Source organism: Camelus bactrianus, chromosome X (genome assembly GCF_048773025.1).
Source record: "Camelus bactrianus isolate YW-2024 breed Bactrian camel chromosome X, ASM4877302v1, whole genome shotgun sequence".
Taxonomy (NCBI): domain Eukaryota; kingdom Metazoa; phylum Chordata; class Mammalia; order Artiodactyla; family Camelidae; genus Camelus; species Camelus bactrianus.
The window spans coordinates 77,478,524-77,503,131 of NC_133575.1; the positions used below are offsets into that span (position 1 = coordinate 77,478,524).

General features: G+C 36.6%; 1 protein-coding gene across 3 annotated transcripts in view; it reads left to right on the top strand.

Annotated features, from left to right (window-relative positions):
• DIAPH2 (diaphanous related formin 2) overlaps positions 1 to 24,608 on the top strand; it is a 797,042-nt gene that overhangs the window by 554,954 nt on the left and 217,480 nt on the right. For all 3 annotated transcript variants that reach the window (XM_074359371.1, XM_074359369.1, XM_074359370.1), the window contains one exon: positions 24,337 to 24,501. In XM_074359371.1, coding sequence (XP_074215472.1) covers positions 24,337 to 24,501 — 165 coding nt within the window. The remainder of the gene's footprint in view (positions 1 to 24,336; positions 24,502 to 24,608) is intronic.

Sequence of the window (24,608 nt, forward strand, 5' to 3'; positions counted from 1 at the left end):
AGAGAATCCTCAAATTTTAGCCTCAGTGTGTTGAGATATCAGACTTCTTAGCCTGCGGGGTAGCCAGTGCCCTCAAGCCTGTTGTCTTAGTACATGAGCATCCTCATCTGTGTACCCAGGGGTGCCCAACAAATATTACAATTTCTTAAATATACCATAGTGTATACATTGTATACAGATGCGTAGAGAAGCAGATGGTCCTTCTCCTCTTTCCTCTTCTCTTTTTCCCCTTCCCATCTGTTCCTTCTTTTCTCACTTTCTTATCTTCAAACCGTAGGATTTCTGAAGACCCAAGAAACAAGTAGACTAAGGGTAGGGAGTATGGGCAATTTCATGAAGGCAAGACAGTCCAGTTCTTTTTTCTGTACCTCGAGGCCGACTTAGATCAACTTTATTTACATATTAAAGGGAAAAAAATATGTTTTGACAAGTTGACTAGTTTCCCTCTGGGTTTCTGTTTGCCTTTAGCAAAATCTGTAACAGTAGTGTGTCGTTGGGGCAAATGCGTTTACATGATGGAGTCCACACCAAATGAAAAAGTTAGACGTGCAGTAGCTTCCATAATAGGAACAGCACGAATTGAAACAGAAGGTAATAGAAACCAGTGCAGGGTGTCTAGGCAAGATGACAAAGCAAATTGCCTGCAATATGAATTGCATGATGACTCTTATAATGTTCCTATTATTTTCTGAAAATTCAGGATGGCTTTACATTGAGCTTGAACCAGAAGGATTACCGTGCAGTCTGTAAGAAATGAACTAAAACAGGTGAATACTGAAAAATGTTAAAATGTCATCATTTGTTTTACAGCCTAACCCCAACTTTTTTTTATTGCAAAGTGAATTCTTCAGTCCTGTCCATTGTTTGTTAGTAGTTCTTACGATTAACTTCTTTAAACTCAAAAAAACTTTCAAAGAATACTTTTAAAATAAGAGGTTCAAGGGCATTTTTTAAAGTCCTCCCCTGCTCTTGCCTAGGGAATGCAAGGCAAAATTCAGACTCAAATATCATTTTCCTTTCTTAGGAATCATTGTTTTTTAGTTATTTATAAACTGATGTGGCTCTTGTACTTACTATGACCTGATGATAATTCAAGTTAAATGAGCCAGATGTTAAAACTCATACATTGATTTGATGGAAGAAATATCGGTCTTAACACCAAACCACGTTGAACTTGATCTTAGAGATAGAAGCCTTTTGTGAACATATATTTTTGACTAATAATATCAGAAGGAGATTAATAGAATTGTGGCATATTACACTGTGCACTTGCAAAAGAAGGTGATACTGGTACTACTGTTCATATGCACAAATGTGACTGCAAGGAATGTAATTACCTGCATCCCTTCCCACTTTAAGAACCAATGTATCCTGACCTTGTCAGTGATTGTAATCATTCCACTGTAACTTGATTACAGTTTTTAACATGTCAAGTCATCACCAGTGTCTTAAACATCACCCATAATTGGAGAAAGGATAGTGGTAAAACTGTAGAAACATTAAACTTAGATAAAGCTTCTCAGTTGTTTTATTATTAGAGTGAGAAATATAGAATACTTTCTCGTAAGGACTCAAACACAAGAATCTTCAAGAAACAAGAACTGGATTTTGTCCCTTCTGAGGAAAAGGTCAGATTAAAAATATTGTATGTTGATACATTCCTCAAAACACTCTTTTTTTTTTCTTAATTCTTTCAATCTAGAATGTTGAGCATGATTATTTTCCATTCATAATCTTGAGAATTTTCTAAAATTGACAAGTAAACATGTTATACAAGAAGAAAAAAAAATGTACAGAACTTAATAAGGAATTTGCTAGTCTCTCCAACAATCCTTACGCTTCCTATCCCACTTCCTCAATAAATAAGAAGTTTTAGCCTTTGTTCCTTGTCCCCTCCATGGTAATGTAGAAATTTGAGGGTATATTCACACAAAAGACAGTAATAAATCAAGGTTGGAAAAAGATCATTTTCCCTGCACCAATTAGAAAGACTTAACACTTTTATAGGTCATCAGAACCTTAAGGTATCTCTAATATAAAGTTCTCATAATATGGTTGCAAAAAAGAATTAGTGCCCAATATAGCACTTGGTCCCTAGTAGGCATTCAAGGCATTATCAGTGCTACTGATAATGCACATTTAAATATATTATTTAAAAGTTATTCTTTCTGAGAAGAGACACATTACTTTCTAACAACATCAACAGCAAAGCCTGTTTGTTTTTGTGCGATATTCAGACCATACATGTTTAAACAGCCTAAGGGACCGTATATTTGAATGTTAACGTCTGGAGCAACTGATCTTGCAGATTTTTGCCACAGACGTAGGACTCTTAGTGCTAAAACTGAGAAAATCCCAGGCAAATTGAAACAGATTGGTCATCCTCAAAATTATTTAAGTTGAGGTTGCATTGTATGCAGGTAAATCTGAGCTTTTGGATAATTTCTTACATTAAAACTTGAGAGTCAAACAAGGGATCCTTCCTTTTACTTGTAATATCTAGTATTATATTCATCATAGGAGTAAAAAGAGTATAAAAATTATTTTCATTAAAGGCTATGTCTTTAATTTCAAATGGTATTAATAGAGATTTTATTATTAATTCATTTTCATATTTATGAGTCCACTATGATTGTCAGTTATCCTTTATCACATCATTTATAAGATGACTGAATAGGAGCACATTTTCTAAGCTGAACTATTTAGAATAGCATTAAGCAATTCTTTAATAGCTGGAGATTAGAAGAGAGAGTGCTAGATGGAGAATTAACCTTTGAATCTTGTTATATACTAGGAAATTAAGGGTTGCATTTGCAGTGGTATGGAAACAAATTTAAAGATAAAGTGTCTAGTAGAACTTCATAACCTAGCTCATTTTATGAATGTCAGAGATCAAAGTATGTCATGTGAAAGATAGCATTACTATGCAGTTAAAATCTGAAATAATGCAAGTAGCATGTGATATCTTGACAATTTCATAGCCCCTATTGCACAACAAAACGTGTTTGACTGTCATTAGTATGAGGTTTTTTTTCTCCTAAGTTTTGTTTCTCCTTAGAATATTGTCATTGCAGAATAAGTAATATAAGTTAAATGAAATTACGTATAATTATAGCCCTATTCACATACATATACACATGCTCATATATTCACATACGTTGACATATGTGTTTTAAATGGCCACATGCCAGATCTTTAAAGTTGCCCTTAGAATCTTGGTTGAAAATCAGACTGGAAATTGTTTTTATTTTATGTATATTCAAACAAATGACATGCTAATTTATACCTCCCAAAATATATTTGCATGTGGTATAATTTAGAAAGACACAATTTTATTAAAGTATTTGGATTAACAAATGGTAGTGTCAAATGCAAAAACCCACAGCCGTAGAGTTGAACGTTTAATTGTAAGTAAAATTTAATGTATTCATCAGATATATGTCCCTCTGTATTTAATAAAAATACATTGTTTATATCTCTCCCTTTGGAGACCCCTTTGAAGACAGTAAAAGCATACTTTCAGGACACAAAATAGTCTGTGTAGTTTGTGGATTGGAGCCAATGTTCTCCTGAGTTTATTCTTATTAGTTTTAATGCAATTTAAAAATGTGTTTAGAAGCCTGAGAATATTATTCATGGCATATTTCTGTGAGTTTAAGCATATGATTGTTTGGGGGAGAGTACAAAAGAAAGAAAATGTATTTTGTACGTTAGAAGGAAGGCTTGCACGTAGGATACAGAAGGGGCAATGCTGAAAGGAAAGGAAATGAGTACAGGGAAAGGCCATATTTTTAATTACTTCCAAAGGGTACTGGTGTATGTTTTATAACTGTTCATCTCTGTTTTTATGAAGTGCTAACTCCTTGAAGCACAAAATTACATGTGTGTGCCTGAAGGCATATGGAAAGAAAACACACCAGAAACTCTTAGCCACTGGTTTAATATGTACAGTTTGGGAGAGGTTTGGAGGTCCAGCTGAATCTACTGATTTTGATTAGTTTTTCAAGAAGAAGGGGAAAAAAATTTTTTTTCAATCAAAAACCTACCACTCAAAATTTGTTAGATTAGAGACGGTGCTTTAGAGATTTTCTTCCTGACTCAGAAATAGCTTGTTAATAGCAAAAGGTCATTTGCAACTCTGGTATTTGCTGGAAACTCTGAAATATCTTTGCACAGAGAAATCTTGTAACATTCGCTCTTAATTTTTTTCCCCAGTCCTTAAAAAGCAAGCACAGAAAAGAGAGGCTCTTTACAGGCCAAATCGAATAACTTATTGGACCTAATCCTACAATTTGGCCCTCATTTGTGTATTTAATATTTTAATGCTGTAAGTTGACTCTACTAATAACCAACTCTAAGGGAAACAATTACTCTTTGGTGCCTAAAGGTGACACTGTTTTTAATAAAATATATTTAAAGAGAACACATGTTTTGCTAGTAATTCAAAGACTCCCATGATATGCCCATTTGAGGAGCTGCTTTCTCTAATGGTCCTGACAAGTCTTCAGCAGGGGTTGATGGGGACTTATGAAAAGGAGTGCATTGTTTACTTCTGTTGAGAAAGCTATATTAAAGGAGCAAAGAAATACCTCATGGAGCTAGAAGTCAGATGTACCACTTAATAGTTTCAGATGGCAACTGCACTGTCATTTCATATAAAATTCCTTTCATTAACTATAAAAAACAGTACCTGCCTGACAGGCTTTGAATGTCCTTCTTTTAACTATAAAAGTAAACAGTAGAGAAATCACACACTTCGAGTGCTTTTCAGGATAGATTTGTAAAAAGAGAGGGGGAAAAAAGGAGGAACTCCTTTATAGTTTACTAGCATTAAATAACATCTTAGAGAAGAATGCCGTGGTGATAGAAAAACATCATAAGATCAGTTAAATGACAAAACAGTCAACCCCACAGTCACGGTAGATATAATCAACCAGTCAAATAAGAACTTTTTAAAATCTGTGTTTTACAATTTTTTTAAAATTTTCATTTCTGTGTTTTCTAATGATGGCATCTCAATTTTTGCTCCTGTTGTTTTTTCTGTCTAATCTGACATATTTTGACAGTCTGTACTCAAACACAAAGGGTTGAGAGATCTGGAAGAACCTACAAATAGTGCCGTATAAAAGGCTTGTGCACTTTCAGACTTAAGAATGTTTCGAGGAAAACACCACTGATCAGCTTTCTGTCCTCTCTCTTCAGGCAGTGATAACTTAAACCATCTGTATGAGTGGGGAGGGTGTAGCTCAGTGGTAGAGTGCATGCCTAGCAGGCATGATATCCTGAGTTCAATCCCCAGTACCTCCATCAAAAAAAAGTAAATAAATATACCTAATCACCTCCCCTCTGCAGCAAAACAAAGAAAAAAAATCTATATAAGACTGCTGGAAAGCTATAGAAGTCAGTTGGTTTTCTTAAACATATATTGCTCATCTTTGAGTTTAAAGATAGTGACCCCAGTGATGATGGCCACTTGTGCACCTGGCTATAGACGAAGAGGGAAATGGACAAGCTACAGTGTCCACTTCAGGCCCGTGAGTGGTCAGCTGGCTCTCCTGTGCCTTCTTGTACAGAGTCTGCACCTGCAGCTCTGCTTCTTAGAGACATAATGTACTTGAGAGCATTGCTCAAGGAGAGAAAATACAGATACACATCTTCAGAAATACAGGGCCACCGGGTTAGAATTACTTTTAGTGGCCACATTGAATATTAGTAGTTGATCGTTAATACAGGGAGCAGGAAGGACGTTATATTAAAATGCCCAGCAGTGGTCCAGTCTGGGCAGTCACTTAGATGTCGTAGGCAAAAGTAAGTTTTGCCTGGCTTAGGTTTTTTTTCTTAATGTGACTAGGTATTTTAGGCATGGTGCCTGGTTTTCAGTTCTTGCTAAGTATTTCTTAATGCCTACTTCAAAGGTGCCTCATTTTAACGTGATCTTCTTTATTCGATCTAAATAATTTGCAGCATTGTTTTTGTTCTTTAGTGAAGGAAAAGTTAATTATTATACTCTCTGGAGTTGAAAGTCTTTGTGAATTTAGGTATACATTAGATAGAAGTCTAATAAATAAAATATTTCTTTTTAAAGATGGTCAAATACAAATTGAAAGTCGCTACCATCTGTAGAAAATTTTTCATAAAAATCACTGACTGAAGGAACAAAAGCATGTCATTGTATATACCAACCTTTCTTTATGCATTATCCAATAAAATGACATTATAAAAGATTCACAGTGGGTAGCATATGGAATACTCCATAAACACTGATTAGATTTAATAATGTTTGTATCACTGTTTGGGAACATGTACAGGGAAGGCGACAGCCATATATTATTAACATCAAAATAACTCAGAAGAAAAGCTCCTAATTAAAGCAGAACTGATTTAGAAACTTAGCAAAATTGCAGCCAGAAATAACCACCTACCCACCTGTCTGAGACTCGGGACTTTGTTTTATGCATACAAAACAGACTTGCTTCCTAGGGCTGCGAGATTGGCTGCTATGAAAATTACAATGGGCTGTGACAATACCATTTTCAGCTTGTCCAGAACGGCACAAAACCTAGTCTCAGAAGGACAACATTACTGCTTCAGTTAAGGTTGCAGCCAAGTGGCATCAAAGGATAGCAGGATAGGGGTCCTCACTTGTGCTGAGCTGCACTCAATGACTCTGTGATTGATTAATATCCTCCTGCTTGGCAAATGTGCATGTATTAAGCTCAGCATAACAATAGCAAACACTCACTCACCACTCAAGGCCTGCCGTGGTAATTGATGCCCACCTGTCCTGGGGAGCAATGTATGTAGTGCCTTTGAATTTTCTTAGAAGGGTCTCTGTGCCGTTTTCACTTGGTCATTTCTAGAAGAGGGAAACAGGAGCGAATTAAAGGATACAGGAGAAGGAGGATGTTTAATTGGACAGTTTAAAAATCTGGTTGGGAAAGAATCCCTACTACTTACAAACGGAACAATTATACTATAATTTCTATGCATTCTGAAACAAAAGAATGTTCACCAGGTTTTATTTTTATGGATAAGTATCTGCAGGCTTAGGAAATTTCTTTGTTATGTGTTTACCCTTTTCAAAGTTGACATTTTCCTTCATACTTACATTGCCTTTTTAAATAGCATTTTTCATATGTTATCCATTTAATTAATTCCTTCTTAATTACTCTAAAAGCAAAGATGCCCCTCCAGAAGCAATCACTTTTCTTCCCTGTTGTTAGCTTGGGGCATGTGGGTTTTTTTGTTTTGTAATGATATCAGAACAGATAGTTATGAAGTACCGGGGAGTCTTGTTTCAACATATAATTATTTTGCTCTAATATATGTATTATTAGCTCCTTAAGTATTAGGTTATCTTATTGTTTTCTCTAGATCTAGTATCTGTCATTGTTTGTTTTGTTTATGCATCTCAGTTTCAATTCAATTTAAATAAAATGTCATCTTTATTAGCTGAAAGTTCTGAATCAGTTGTAAATGTGCAAATATTTTAATTCTTTTCCACATGTTCTATTTAGATACTTATCCTTACTTTCTACTTTTTTTGACTAGGAAAAAATAATTTATAAGCTGAATAATATTAAAATATGTAAATATTCTATTTGATTTGTAAAGTGAGCTCAGGACACTTCTCATGTATGTTAGATTACATAGCCATATTCATCATTTTTTTTTTGCTAGTATCTTTTTTTTTTTTTTTAATGGAGGTACTGGGGGTTGAACCCAGGACCTCGTGCATGCTATGCCTGCCCTCTAGCACTGAGTCATATCCCTCCCCCCTTTTTGCTAGTAGATGAATAATTATATCTAAATTAATTTTCATCCACTAATGAATATTAGGAAGCACTGTACATCATTAGAACCCTTTATTCCTAGATTAAGTATTTCCCAAGATGGACTACTACATAAACATATTCTTTCCACCCCTCATTTTCCATCAAAAAATAGTTTTAAGGCGTCATGATAAAAACGATAATGTATTTATAGAGACAGGATAAATCAAAAGCGGTAAAGATGAAAGAATCAGATTAGACATTCCATTTGCTTACTCAGTATGGTGTCTCTTATGCCCAGGTTTCCATCTTTACAGAATTTACTGGGTATGTTTCACCCACACTGCAATCTAACTGATTTTCTTTTCTCTGCCATCTGCTGTTCGGCTAATACGTGTTTGGATATGTAGTTTTTGCAAAATAACTAACAGCCTAACATTTTCGCACGCTTTGCTCTTGTGTCTTGACAACGCCTGGGCATTATGGATAAAAGAGATACATTTTTGTTTGTACATAAAAATGAGTGAAAATCACTCACAACTACTCCTGCCACTAAAATGAGACTAGAGTGAGATGCTAAAAGGAAAGTACCCGCTTTCAAACAAACACTAAATCTTACATATCAGAGTAATTTAAATGTTAATATACAAAAGAAGGATACATTAACAGTGTTTTTGTTTTGTTTTGGAGACTGTTTCACTGAACTGGGCACTGGTGTACATAACCTATCAGCTGTTTGGAACTTACGTAGAGCTTTTGTAGGAACGGCTGAATTTCCTTAGAACACCCAATGGCTACTTTCAGTCTTCTCAGGCAGCACCATGTCTTCCAGGGCACCCAGGTGTTACCCAAGGGGAGAGCACTCAAGGGGGAGCCACCCAGCTTCTCTGCCTAGAGTCAGCTTAATCCTAAACTCTCAGAATGTTTCTGTTGTCCGTTGCTGTCCCCTGGGTGACTCTCCCTCACACCTAGAAGCCTTCTCTTGGCATTATGGCAGAGTAGCTCTAAAATCTAAGTCTCACAGTTTATCTAGGCACATCCACTGCCATTTTTTTTCTGCCCTCCCTTCATTCTTGGACACTCACACACACACACACATACACATATACATACACACTTCTTCTGGGCTCCTAAGCAAAGTCTGTATACCCATTGGCTTCTCTGCCTTGAACTTGGACTGAACTGTAAGTCTACTCAGACATACAAGTAAAATTTTAGATTCATTATATACGTGTGTTTGTGTGTGTGTATGTGTGTAGAGTTAGTGACCTAAATAAAAGTTTGCCCTTTTTAAAACTGTGGTAAAAAACACAAAATGACATCTACCCTCTTAACAACATTTTAAGGAGACAATACAGTACTCTTAGCTCTAAGCACAATGTTGTATGGCAGCTTTCTAGAATGTTTTCATCTTGCACAACTGAATTTCTGTGCCCGTTGGAAGGCAACTCCTTGTTTTCCCCTCCCCCCAGCCCCTGACAACCGCCATTACACTTTCTGCTTCTATAAGTTTGACTACTTTAGATACCTCATATGAATTATATTTTGCAGCGTTTACTCTTCTGTGTCTGGCTTATTTCACATAACATAATGTCCTCCAGGTCCCTCCATCTTGTATACGGCAGGATTCGGGGGGCGGGTTTTGGTTTTTTGGTTTGTTTTTTTTTTTAATGAAGGTACTGGGGATTGACCCCTGGACTTCGTGCATACTAAGCCTGTGCACTCTCCCACTGCTGTACTAATTCCCCCCGCCCCCAGGATTTCCTTCCTTTTTAAAACATTTATTTATTTATTTTTTTTAAATGAAAGTACTGAGGGTTGAACCCAGGACCTAATGCATGCTAAGCATGCACTCTACGACTGAGTTATACCCTCCGCCTCTTCCTTCTTTTTTTAAAATTAAATAATATTCCATTGTATGCATATGCCACACTTTCTTTATCCATTCATCTGTCCACAGACATTTAGATTGTTTCACCTCTTGGCTATCGTGAATGATGCTGTAACGAACATGGGAATGCAAATATCTCTTTGAAACCCTGCTTTTTTTCTTTTTTTCAGTCCAAGTACTGCTGGCTTAGAATAACACATTGACATTGAAACATATATGATCCCTAAGATCATGTAATTTTTTGAGATGTCAGAAACACCTAGACACAGCAAACACAGCAAAGAGAGATTCATAGTCCTAGTTTATAACCATGTCACAAACTCAGCGCTGCTGAAGCTATTTTGTTATTGTTTGTTTTCCTAAAGCAGAAAACTTTCACAGGGCACATTTTTATCTTTCCAACAAAGGAAACGAAAGAAAAAGAATATGTTGTTTGGCAGTGATGCCAATTCATTTGAATAGCTTCTTCCACATAAAGCATCTGAAAATATCTTTCAGAATTAAATAATGCAATTTCATATTTAAGACAGAAAATAAATTGATACTAGAGAAAACACAGCATCCTTTAGCGATACAATAAAATTAATCAATTCTTACGTGTGTGTGTGTGTGTGTGTGTGTGTGTGTGTGTATACATGCATACATACATAAGTACATACATGCACATACATATTTAGGGAACCCTAAGAAATAGATAAGGCTTTGTCTGAGAAAATTCTATTGTAGCAAGGTTAAAATTTTCCTAGTGGAATTTCTGGCCCAGGGTTGGTCGAGAATAACTGACCATATTTAATAAATGAAGGGAAACATTTTGAAATGTTTGGCTGCCATGACTGAGGTATTAGATTAGTGCTCTTTATATCCTGAAATGCACTTGTTTCCAACCTTGCAAAAAAGTGTAGTAAGTGAGGAAGAGATTAGAGTTAACATCTAATGAAAATTTATATAAGGTGATGGCGTGAATAGATTCTGATAAGTGAACATAGATCGTCAAAGCTTAGAGAACTAGGAGTTGAACAGTTAGTGTCAGGGATGGCAAACAGCCCAGACTGAAAAGAAATGAGTCCTCAATAAGCAATTGGGTTAGAAATACAAAGCTGTGTTTAAATGCCAGTATTTTATTTTAGAGTAAGATGTCTATCTTTGAGATAGTTATTGTAGGTTAAATTCAAGATCAAGTTGCTGTGCTAGGTTCTTAACCCTGTTTCAGAGACCACAGGACATACAAAAGATGTGCAAAATATATTTTTACCATCAGCTTACTTTAATCTAGAATAGGAAGACTTAATTTAAAATTAAGCAACTAGCTTAAATAATATATTCAGGTATTTCCATTAAAGAAATCAGAGTATTCACCTTTTCTCAAGATGTTTGTTCTTTTATTTTACCTGAGTACTTGCAGCATCTGGTATTTTACAGCAGGAAGAAACCTTACAGAGTTTCTACTCTAGTTCCTCTATTTTGCAACTGAGGGAGGTGAATCCTAAACATCACCCCTTCCATGCAAAATAAAAAAGGGAGGAGGGTGGAGTGGGGATTAAATCTCATGCCTCAATTCATAGGTCTTTCAAATGCAGAGTTGGCTTTTATCTTTATGAGTAAACTTGGTTGGGAAGATTTTCCCTTTTGTTACCATTTCTTTACCTCATTGGTGATTGTAGTTAGGGAAAGATAAGGAAGAAATGATAAAGCATTATCAGCTGAATTTGAAACTACTACTTGAATTGAAACTGCATGATTGAAAATGATCTACAATTCAGTACGCTAATCCCCAAACTTGAAATGGGGCACTTGAAAACAAATGTAGGAAAAACAGAAAAATTAAATGCCCAAAGAAGTCAGAGAATTATAGTAAATAATCAATTCCAAGTGTTCTTTTCTTTTTTTAATTGATCCCAAGTGTTAATGAGAGCAGGTTCAAGGGCTCTTTGCACAGTGAGGCCAAACAAATTGAAACATTGGAGTCTGGCAGTGGAGAAAGGTTTATTGCAGGGCCAAGCAGGGATAACAGGTAGCCTGTGCTCAAAAAACCCGAACCCCTCAATGGTTTAAAGGCAAAAGTGTTTATAGGCAAAACTTGGTATGAGGGCTGCAGGGTGTATGACTTTCTTCTGCTTGGTTGGGGGTGAGGTAACAGGACAGTGCTCCAGGAACCCTGTGCTCAGCCTGAAGTTCCCACCCTCCACCTGGGTGGGGGGCCTCTGTTCCTACAGAAGAACTCAAAGATGTAGTTCTGTATATCCCTTGTGGAGGAACCAGGACCCTGCCCCAAGGCTGCACTATTGTTTCTTGCCTGTTCCTCCCTTGTTTCTGCACTCCCTCCCTTCCCTGATTAGCAACTATTTGAATCTGCCATTTGGAACTCAGGGAAGGTCCGGGAGGCTGAATGAAGCTTACTTCTTACAAAGAAGAAACAGGGGCACGGAAAGGACCTGTATCAGGGAGGGCCCACAGGGTCCTGTTCCATTTTGCATTCACCACCTTTCCAGGTGTGAGAAAGATTGTCCTTCATGTTCCTGGGTTAGACAGCTGAGTTTATGAAACAAACTGACACTAGGCAGATTAGCCTGAGGATAAGGTATACAAATTTATTAAGATTTAATATTATGACATCACAGGAAAAAAAAAAGTGAACACCCAAACAAGCAGTGAGATTTGAGAGCTTATAGGCCATCTTAACAGGAGAAAAAAGTTCACTAAACATTATTTCCTGCTACAGTTGCTCTACTGTTATTTATTTGCCTCCCAACCCAAGTTTATAAGCTCAGTGAGGGTTAGGAGCCATGTCTTATCTTTCTTTTTCTTTTTCTTTTTCTCTACTTAATGTCACAGTTCCTTATACATCGTCGCCCCATGATAAATGATGCTGAGAGCCAAATGTGAGGTAGGGCTGGAGGTGGCACTGAATCTAATTAACATCTGGGTGTTACGATGTTATTTAATACGAGGAATGTTTAATAATAATACATTCTAAAATATACACATCAATTTCAAAATTTTATAATCATAACTCTTACGATACTCTAAACACAACTGTTTACATGCCAATCTCAATAGTTATGCATGGCCTACCACCTGCTCTCTTTTAACTGCCTTTAATACTATGAAAATTCTCAGTTATTTATCCAATACACCTTAATTGGATATTTATATAATATATACTCTTCTTATCAGTAGTTTGGAAGTAGCAAGTAGACTCACTGTCATTTGGACAATATTCTATGTTCTATTAGGCCTAGAGTTTTTTCTTACTGTTGTTAGTGGCTGTGTGTGTTTGAATTTAGCTAGCATTTTTTTGTGCCTTTAGCAAAAGAAATCTCCTGTCACTTCCCTGTTTAAAACTCTTCAATGACTTACATCTTTCTCAGGAAAAATTTCAAAATGCTTAAGAGACCTGTAGAATCTGTCTCCTACCTACCTCAAGAGCAGTCTCCCTCCTATCTCCCACTTACTCCAGTGGCTCTAGTCTTCCAGGCCTTTTTTCTCTCCTTTATGTTCCTACAATATTTAATATCCTTCAGAGCTGTCACTCCCCCTACACCAGTGCTCCTCCCGGCCCTTCCCCTTCAGATCTGAATTTTAATAGTTCCTCCTTCAAGTGACATTATCAGACTCATGTCCCACCCGTACCCTCACAAATCTAAGTTGTCTCCCAAATATACCCCCTTTAACAGCCTGTGCTATGCAATCATGATTTTCAGTTTGCAGTTTAAGAATTTTTTTATTTGTTTAATGTGTGCTTTCCCGCTAAACTGTAATCTCCATGAAAGCAGGGACCTATGGCCTTTTGTCAATATTAAGTACTATATCCTCAGCACCTAGAAGATGACCTGGAACTCAGTAGGCACTTATTAAATATGTCTGAATAAATGAATGAAAAAAGACCCCTGCTAGGTGTCTAAGAATGCAAAGATAGAGTCTGTCTTCAAAGGAAGAGTAAAGAATGTACACAAGAGACTGGGAACTATATTCAATATCTTGCAGTAACCTATAATGACAAAGAATATGAAAAGGAATACATGTATGTACATGTATGACTGAAACATGCTGTACACCAGAAACGGACACAACATGTAAACTGACTATACTTGAACTGAAAAATATATATATACACAAGAGACACAGTGAGTGACTAATGAAAGGGGGTAGAAAAAAATAGGAGCGTTGAGGTACCTCTTACCTCTGTTTCGTCACATTTGTGCCTTTATCTGGAATCTGATTTAAAAGCATTTTCTTTATACCCAATCTACTTGGGCCATCTGCGGAAAAGTGGGCTTATTACAAAATAGGTTCATCTCTCTGGTAATGTAATTGCCTCCTATATGGTAAAAACTGGGAACTTGGGTTCAAAATCCTTATCATTGACTATGCTATCTTTGTCATATTATTTAAATGTCCTTTGCCTCAGTTTTGTAGTCTGATTTTTAAAAGAACTTTGTAGTCTAGATCCTGAACTATTTTAAGCTATTATATTGAACCCAATTGCAAATTAATGTACACATTCTGTATGGTTCTTATTAATGTTTCACATTTTGAAATATTCATCAGTGAATATTTATCACATAATATGTAGTCTCTTAGCGAATTCCAGCTACTCTAATAGGCCTTATTATTTTTTAAAAGATATATTTCTTTGAAATATTAGTAATTTTGACAAAATATTATATTCAAACTGATGGGACAAATTCATATTTTGTTTTTAGCTTTTAGAGGCATCTTTTCCGACAGGTTATGGAAAGAGGGAATGCTATCTCTGTTCCTTAATAGATTTTATATTTGTGACTTCCTTTTATTGAAATGGATAATTATGCCATGTTGCTAACTAAAGCTTGTGTGAAGGTTAAGTGGATCTCAAGTTGATTTTTCCATGTTCTCAGCAATTCAGCAGCAGTGATATTTCAAATTTCAAGTTTTGTGTTAAAATCGTAGCTAATGTACTACCTACGAAGATAAGAAATGTTAAGAACTGACTTGACTCCATTAGCTGTGAGGTGCATAAACTCCTTCATCCCCAGTGCTCTGCTACTGCTTATTCCACTTCTAGTGGAGTAAGTTTTCTCTGATAACAGTTAATCTCTACATCTAAATTAAGTAAAATGACAAATAGTTTTCTCTGCCTAGTGTCTGATGAACCAATGCTATACAGGGCAGGAAAAAGTTTTCCCCAGCCCTCATAAGGTCCCTGGGTGGGTCTGAAAACTAACTTGACAAAGATTAAAGGGAGAAAAGCATACAAATATATTCAGTATAAGTTTTACATGGCACGGAAGCCTTCACTAGGAAAGAGAGACCCAAAGAAATGGTTAAACTTGAGTGTTTTTATGCCAGGTTTTTGTTTGTTAGTTTTTGTTTTTTTAATTGAAATATAGCTGATTTACAAAATTGTGTTAGTTTCGGGTGTACAGCAAAGTGATTCAGTTATGCACATATACATTATATATATATCATATTAAATATATTCTTTTTCAGATTCTTTTCCACTGTATGTTATTACATGATACTGAATATAGTTTCCTTTTCTACACAGTAGGTCCTCATTATTTATCTACTCTATATATAATAGTGTATATCTGTATCTGCTAATCCCAGATTCCTGATTTATCCCTCTCCCACCTTTCCCCTTTGGAAACCATAAGTTTGTTTTCTATGTCTGTGAGTCTATTTCTGTTTTGTAAATCAATTCATGTGTATCATTTTTTAAGATTTCACATATAATTAATTAATATGATATTTATCTTTGACTGGTTTCACTTAGTATGCTGATCTCTAGGTCCATCCATGTTGCTGACAATGACATTATTTCATTCTTGTGGCTGAGTAGTATTCCAGTGTGTGTGTGTGTGTGTGTGTACCACATTTTCTTTATCCAGTCATCTGTCAGTGGACATTTAGGTTGCTTCCATGTCTTGGCTATTGTAAATAGTGCTGCTATGAACATTGGGGTGCAGGTGTCATTTTGAATTAGAGTTTCCTCCGGAAATATGCTCAGGAGTGGGATTGCTGGATCATTCGGTTTTAGTTTTTTAAGGAGCCTCCATACTGTTCTCCATAGTGGCTGCACCAATTTACATTCTCACCAACAGTGCAGGAGGGTTCCCTTTTCTCTACACCTTCTCCAGCATTTATTTGTTGACTTTTTGGCGATGGCCATTCTGACTGGTGTGTATGCTAGGTTTGATAAAGAGTGGAAAGTCACGGAAAGATATGGTAGGGCGAAAAGTATGAAGTGTAGCAAACTGGGAGGAATTGAGAAAGGGCTGTTCGTTCAGTTTCTTCTTGCTGCCCCTCTGTCTTGGAGATGAGGTTTTTCCTTCCTTTCGGGTATAGGGAAGCTATCTCTCACATGGGGCTTTTCTGACCCGCTTCAGGGGAGAAGAGCAGGGGGAAGGTCAGTGACCTTCCTACGTCTTCCAATTTCTCAAATTCCTTCAGCTTGAAGTTTTTAATATGCCACAGTGCCGTATTTTGGGATAGTGTGCCCTGAACCCCATCAGCTGTGTACCAGTTAGAGGGCAAGGGTTACAACAGCTACCTTCAATCAATTTATAGGCAGGTAGTTATAACTCCTGGAAAAAGTTTAAAACTATATATAATATACATGAAAGTATAAAGAAAAGAATGTTTCCTATTTGAATACATGCCTATAGGTGAATTACAGCTATTTCAGGTTGAATTTTAAGTCCATGCTATTATTATATTAGTAAAGAATATTATCTATAAATCTGTATATAGTCACACAAAAGCATAGATGAGGAAAGCTTTAGACAATTCTATGTAGCATGCAAATACCCAAGTAATTGTGAAGACTGCTTCCCTATGTCAGATTTTCAAATGAGTTAATGTAAAAAGGCTCTGTAGGACTTACAATATATGTTTTATAAATGAAGTTTCCAGATTTCTGACTGGGATCACATGGTTTAAAATTAATAATACTTTTAAAAGGTTAACATTTTACCTCCTAGCTTTTTAAAATGCTGACGACATTTTAGTTTATAAAGCCTGCAGTGAACACTTCTCTTAGAAGATGATGTAACTTTAGTTCACAGTTATTTTGAATAACCTCTAAGTTGGAAAATTCAAAAATGTGTGTCTTTGTAGAACCAGGAATTTGAAAATCAACTAGTAAGAGGAAAATTGCTCTAAATTGTTTTTTCCCCTTATATTTGATAAGTTTATATGTATTAGATAATGCCCACTTTACCACTTTAAGGTTATATATCTCTTAGGATATAAATTACTGTAGATTACCCCTATCTTTGAGCCTCATGTTGGAAAGTCCATTGTTTTCCCAGGGTTCTGCTCTCAAAATATTTCAAGGACTCCCAAGGGTTGCGTAAGCCACTGGGAAAAGGTCACTCTACATTTTGGTCCCAGAATAATCTAATCATCTTCCCCAAAGTGCTTTATTCTGTGGTGCCATTACAGTCATGGTCACCATCTCCTGTGGCACCAAAGGCCAAGAAATCCGAGCACTCAGGAGCAAATGGCCTTTTCCTGCTGCCCTTGGCATTCTGTTCAATGATTCCTCAGGGAACAGCGTCAGAAGAGCTCCTGGCAATAGTTACACAGGGTGCCCGGAACCGGCCTTCCTAGTTCACCCTGAACATGGCCACCGGCTTCTCCTTCAGTGCTCTCAAAACCCAGCTAAGGGCAGGCTGCCTGGCCCAGAGAAGTCTAGCACAAGAGTCTACAACACATTTTCTAAAGTCCCTGCTAGAGTCAATCTGAAATCTTGCCAAGTGAGGAGCAGCAGCCCAGTTCGTATCTCTGCTTTCTCCCCTTTGTCCATAGGCACAGTCCCATTCTACCCACTTTATATGGTGAGTAGACCAGAAATCTGTAGGTAGCTCTAAGGATGCCTTGTGTCTATATAACAAGAAAGTGGCATTCGGTTTCTCGGATGAAAACTGCACATGAGCCACCAATTACCCTTTCATAAAATATATTTTAGAATAAATGAGTTCTTGACCAGGCATCCCAGAAGATAACTTTAAGACTTAATTCCTTTAAAGCATATTCTTAATTTCTGTTCTCTAATATAAGAGATAAATAAAATACCCAGTTTGAAATTTTATCTACTAAGTATCTACTAGGGCAGCATTTGGGTCTAAATATACAAACTTAAGCAGCCCATCCTTCTAGTGATAAATATATATTCTCTATTGCATGCACAGCTTTAAAATAAAATTAATATGATTGAAGCCTACTTTTTAAAAATGTATTTAAAATGTCAAGATTGATGAAAATAGGGGATTAAATTTTTTTCTCAAATACAGAGAAATAGTACTATAAAATACTCTATAAATAAGGTTTGTTGTGAAATTGGTTTCTCTTAAGATTTATAAGAGGGGTTTTAGTTTCCCAAGTACCCAAATCAACCCCATGACTCGTCTTCCAGTGTGGTGTTATAATGACTTTACTCCTTCACCAAATATTTCTTGAGAAACTATAGCAGAGTGGTTAAGAATATGAGTTCGGACCCATTCTCTGTTCCCATTAGTGGGACTTACCAGCTGTGTGATCTTGGGTAAATTTGTACCTCAGAAAGCTGTTGTGAAGATTAATTGCATTGATTAATGGAAAACATTCCACAGTGCCTCCCACAGAGAAAGTTAAAGAAAAAAAAGAAAGAAAGATTAGGTTTAATGATCATTATTATTGCTGATTTTAGTTATTTTGTCACTGCTGGTATTTCTGCTACGTATCAGGGACTGTTCTAAGTGCTGACGGGTCAGTGGTCAACAAGATGGGCAAGGTCTACTCTCCTGAGCTGTATTTTTAAGTGGGGAAAGATAGACAATGAACAGGTAGATAAAAGAGATAATGTCCAATTGTGATAGGTTCTCAGAATGAAATAAAATAGGCCAGAGTAATAGTGATGGGAGTGGATATTTTAGATTGGATGGTTGGGGAAAGCCTCTCTGAAGAGGTGACAGTTGAGTTGAGACTGAATGACTTGGTGGAAAAGAAACACTCTAGGCAGAATGAAGAGCAAGTGCAAAGGTCCTGAGTTGGGTATGAGAGCTTGAGAAAAAAAAGGCTAACGAGGCTAGGCAAAGTGCTTAAGAGGGAAAATGGGATGAGATTAGGTTGCAGAGGTGGGTAGAGGCCAGATCATGTAGAGCCTCATAAACCCTGAGAAGGAAATTGGATTTTATTCCATATATTGTGGGAAACTATTAGAGGATTTTCAGGAGAGGATTTGCCTTTGAGATACCAATAGATGCCACCAAAGAAACCAAAAAAAAAAAAAAAAAGTAAAAGAAAAAAACATTTAAGTAGAGATGACAAATAGACAGTTGATCATAAATCATAGTATCTCAGGGGAGAGATTGGAGCTACAAATATAATTTGGGAGTCATCAGTATAGATAATATTTAAAGTCATGTGAATTGCTGAGGTCAATTAGATAGACTACATCGATGGAGGACTCAGGACCAAGCCCTTAGGGTGCTCTAACATTTTACAGAAGTTGCCAGAGAAGTAGAGGGGAAGTAAGAGAAAAAACATTTTAAACATGAGGGTGTGTGTCAGAGAAACTAAGTGGCTAAATGTTTCAGATGTGGCCAAGACAGCAAAAGGAGGACAGAGGGGTGAATGCTGCATTAAGAATATGAGTTGTCATTGTCATTATAAATAATACACTTCTACCATATGGAAAGAACATTAGACTAGTATTATGCAAGAGACTATCATGATGTAGGAGAGGAAAAGTCATTTTTTCTCTACTCTTCTGAGTTCTTGGCTGAGGCTCTATCCCCCCACCCCATAATAAAAGACGGACTAACAAGAGAAAATCAGACAGAAGTTAACTAACATGTACATCTCATGTGTACATGGAAGATATCCAGGTAAAAATGAGTAACTCCCCAAAGTACATAAGCCACCGGTTTAAATACCATCTCCAGCTAAAGACAAAAGAATGGTGTGAGGACACCCATTATGGGGGAGTGGGGGTTACCAGGAAAACACCATAGACAAGGGTAAGTTTTGTTATGCAGATTTAAATCTGCAGCTTCACCGGTCATAGTCTTGATACCCTTGATCTTCTTGTGACTTAGTCATCCTTCTCTTCTTGGTACAGAGAGGAAGATACCCTTACGGATAGAGGTTTCCTTTACAAACGGAAATTTCCCTTTCCAAAGGGTAACTTACTCTTTTCAGAGCTTTCCCAGTGTCTGCTATTTCTCAATCAGCTCAAAATAATCTGTGCCATAGAGATATATTTTGGGGTGGCACATCTGGTCCCCTTTGCCACATTCTAACCTTAGAGGATAAGTGCCTTCTATCTAATTTGCACAACTCTAAAGATTGGAGTAGTGGGATTTCTCTGCCTTTTTGTTAAGGTTGTTATGAAGAACGTGGGACATAGTGGAAGGAAAAATATAGCGTAAATGGTAAAATCTTGTACAAATGCAAATTGATGGTAGTGTTACCAAATTAGTCAGGTCCTAGCCTAGGCCGAGACCCCCTGTCCGGGCCAGAGAGGTGCTTTTTCTGATCACATTCATGCAGCCAGTCACGAAACCAGTGCTGAGACTAGAAGAACACAGGCTTTATTCAATGGCCAAAGAATGGAGAAGCAGCAATGCAGTTCACAAATCAACTTCTCAACCAAATTCGGGTGGAGTCATCAAATATATAAGAGGGTTGAGATAAAAGGGAGGGAATTGGAAAGCATGGGAGGAGTATTCATGAGTTATCCAAGAACAGGGGTGTGGTTTAGACCCAGACCTAATGCAACTCTCCTTTTCAGTCCTTTTCCGGTTGTTGTCATAGCAATCGTCAACTGTCATGTCACTGATAGGTGTGTCATTTTGCATACTAATACATTACAGTGAGCCAGTGAGCATATAATTAGGTTCAAGTTCTGCTGGAAGTCAAATCTTCCTCCATCTTGGGCCTAGTTGATTCTAACCTTTTATATTTTTTTTCTTTATTTTCTTTGCAGCTTCCTCCTGAAACTTAGAAAACTCAGATAAGAGTAATTGGCTTCTATTCTACGGAGAGGCAGGGGGATGATTCTGGGGCAACAACTGATAACAATAGTAGAATTATTTGTAATGTTAGATTATAAACTGCTTCAGAGTCTGGATTAGGGTTTAATGATCATTGTATCAAGCACAATGCTTAGCATAATACTAACCAGTATCTTGTATTTAGTGATGGCTGTGCTGAAAAAAAAAAAGTCTTAAATGAAATACAGAAGTAGAAAAGAATGATGGCATCTAGCTCTTTGTCACCTGCAGTCCCAAGTAGGATTTGGTGACATGGTTGCAATTGTGAAAGATTTCAGTGCTGACTCATGCCGTCCATGCCTTTTACAGAGTAATCGTTGTGAAGATAAGTGAGGGACTTGCAGATCGGGCTGCTTTCCATTTGTTATTTCTAAGATAAACCTTTCCCAGAATTTTAAAACATTTTCTCACTTTGGTACACAGACAGAATTTCTGAAATCAGTTTTTCTTCTAGGAGAGCAAATTTATGAAATTGTGTAGCACCACATGGGCATATTTTAGTTGGTGAAAAATTGTGTTGTGATAAATGGGAAATGTACAGTGTTTTGCCTTTTTTTATCTTTGGCTTTTTCTCTGTGTTGTACAGCTGTTGCACCTTCTGAAATACACAAACAGTTTAGCACCTTGCTGCAAATAGAGTACAAGTAAGTGACCTTTGCAAAATGTTTCTGCTTAGCAAGTCTCTGGCATGAGCCTGTTTTATTTAGGGAAGAGAGACTAGAAAACAAAAATCTCACTTTCATTTTGTGCTAAGAAATGAAGAGTATTGTCTTATTTCTGCAACTCTTAAACAGGATGTTTAACACTTTCTTACAAATCAAAACTATGTTATTCTCAGAGGTAAAATCAGAATATATATGCAGCATTACATACAACCCTTTTCTTGGTAAAAAGAAAGTCAAGTCAGAAATGCATTAATTCTTTCAGGTCTATTGACATCAAAATGGACTGGAGGGTTGAAAGATTTAATGTCACTGGTTAGCAGGGAAGAGGTTGTTGTGTTGCCAATGTGAATGCTAATACTTAAGTAGCATAAGAAAGCATGTAGGAAGGGGGGCATCTCACTTTTAAAATCCTGCTGTACCCCATGAGTGTCAGCTGCAAAGTAATTTTCCAGAAATGGTCTGATTTCCCCACTGACTTCCATTGTGAAACCAGAGCTAAGTTCCCGTGGAAAATAAATTTGGCCCCAGGTTATGATGAAACACACTTGAAGAATTCAGAAAATTTTATAAAATCAAGCATTTCAAGACACAGTTATCAGTGCCTGATAAAATAAAACTGTCACAAAATATCAATACACCGTAGTGGATCTTAAAATATCATGCCCCAAACTGTGCTATTACTCTTCTTTACAATTCCAAGTCTAGTACCTTTGCATTGAAAGATATTTTACTTCTGTGATCATTATTGATTTTTAATAGATTTAACTCTTCTCTTAAAAGGTAGATTTGGTTCCTTTTCTATTCTACATGGTTAGCCCACTTACCTTTCTCTGAAGCAGTCTTACTAATTAACATTCAAAAGTTACTAGCCATAGAAGAAAGACCAGAAGGAGGTGGTCCCAAATGGTCATCATACTGAGTTGTTGGAAATAGTAGTTTACTTATGTTTTTATATTTCTGTGTCACCTAAAGAGAGAATTTTCTTTATCTACATCTTCTATAATTAGGAATAAAGTTGATAATTTCTTTGTGTAAGTGTAAATTTACATATACTGAGATACATTTAGTCAGACACATTTATATGTATATCTGGTTCATTTAATGCTTTGGTAGTGGTTGTTGATGTTATCACCTTTTTCGATAAAAATTTTTAAACATTGATGTAATTAACTTTGGGCTAAATACTTTCCTAGAGCATACTACTGAAAATGTAGTCCTGGCCTGGCAGCCTCAGCATCAGCCAGGAACTTGTTAGAAATTATAATCCTCAGTTCCCTAAGAAAAGTAAAAATATTTACTATATGACCCAGCAATCCCATTCCAGGGCATATATCTGGAGAAAACTCTAATTTGAAAAGATACACGCACCCCAATGTTCAATAGCAGCACTATTTACAGTAGCTAAGACATGGAAGCAACCTAAATGTCCATAAACAGATGAACTGATAAAAAAAATTGGTATATATACATAGTGGAATATTACTCAGCCATAAAAAAGAATGTAATAATGTCATTTTCAGCAACATGGATGGACCTTGGGATTATCATACTAAGTGAAGTAAGTTAGTCAAATACAAATATCATATGATATCACTTATATGTGGAATCTAAAAAATTGACACAAATGAACTCATTTACAAAACAGAAACAGACTCGGACAAAGAAAACAAATTTATGGTTGTCAAAGGGGAAAGGCGGGGGAGAGATAAGTTAGGAGTTCGGGATTTGCAGATGCAAACTACTATATATAAAATAGATAAACAACAAGGTCCTACTGTATAGCACAGGGAACTATAGTCAAGATCTTGTAATGACCTAAAAGGGAAAGGAATCTGAAAAAGAATAAACATATATGTATAACTGAATCACTTTGTTGTACATCAGAAGCTAACACAACATTGTAAATCAACTAAACTTCAATGAAATGAAAGAAAGTAAAAAGAAATTCGAATCCTTAGGCTCAGCAAAAGCATTCTGGGTTTTAACAAGCCCTTTGAGTCATTAAGGTTCCCGAGCTACGGGAGAATCTCTCCCTCTCTCTCACCTCTCCCTTCTTCCCTCTTCCTCTCCTTCCTGTTCCCTCTCCATGCCTCTCCCTCCCTTCCCATCGTCTCCCTTTCTCTCCTCATATGGGATATATGTGTATATGTATATATATGTGTGTATGTGTGTATGTATATATGTGTATGTGTGTATGTATATAAACACACATATATGCACAACCTAGGTATAGAATACACTGTAACTGCTCCATCTATATAGAATATGTGTATTAAAACAATGTATACTTTTTTCCTGAAGTTTTTTGTTGCTGTTGGTTTCTACTCTATCTTGTTTATAAAAAGATAGGAGGCAGTTTTCTGGTATTTATACTTCTGTGCTTTCATTTAACACACATGTTTTAGCAAACATGTTCTTGGTTATACATTAAATCGTTCTGCCTAATTTATAGATTTTCAAAACTCACTAGCCAATATAATGACTCTAGCCAGTTGTTATGGGCTGAAGTGTGCACCCCTCCCACCCTGCAATTCGTATGTTGAAGCCCTAATCCCCAGAACCTCTGAATGTGGCTGTATTTGGAGATAGGACCTTTAGAGAGGTAATTAAGTTCAAACGAGGTCCTTGGGTTAGGCCCTAATCCAGTATGCATGTGTCCTCATAAAAGAGGAGATTAGGACACAGACAACAGAGACAGAGGGACCGCTCTGTAAGGACGCAGCAAGAAGGTGGCCATCTGCAAGCCAAGGAGAGAGGCCACAGAAGAAAGCAAATTTGCCAACACCCTGGTATTGGATTGCTAGCCTCCTAAACTGTGAAAAAAATAATTTCTGTGGTTTATATTACCCAGTCTGTGGTATCCCATCATGGCAACCTTAGCAAACTAATACATAACTGTTTACAGAAATGATGGTGTAATTCAGTGTTGACATCTAGTGATTGATTGCCTTTGAAGTACTATTGGGTCATGTTCCTTAACAGAAAGCTACAGCTTTACAAAGAGCGCCAGAGACCAGTATGAAAAACTGTTCACCATGCACAACAACATGGTAAAGCTCTATGAGAATCTTGGAGAATACTTTGTTTTTGACTCTAAGACAGTGAGCATAGAAGAATTTTTCGGTGATCTCAGCAACTTCCGAACTTTGTTTCTGGTGAGTAATACATCTTAAAGCATCGCAAGGCCTATTACTTTTGTTTTTAAATAATTTCTATTGGCATTTTATTTTATGTATCTACTGACCATATTGATTTCATGTTA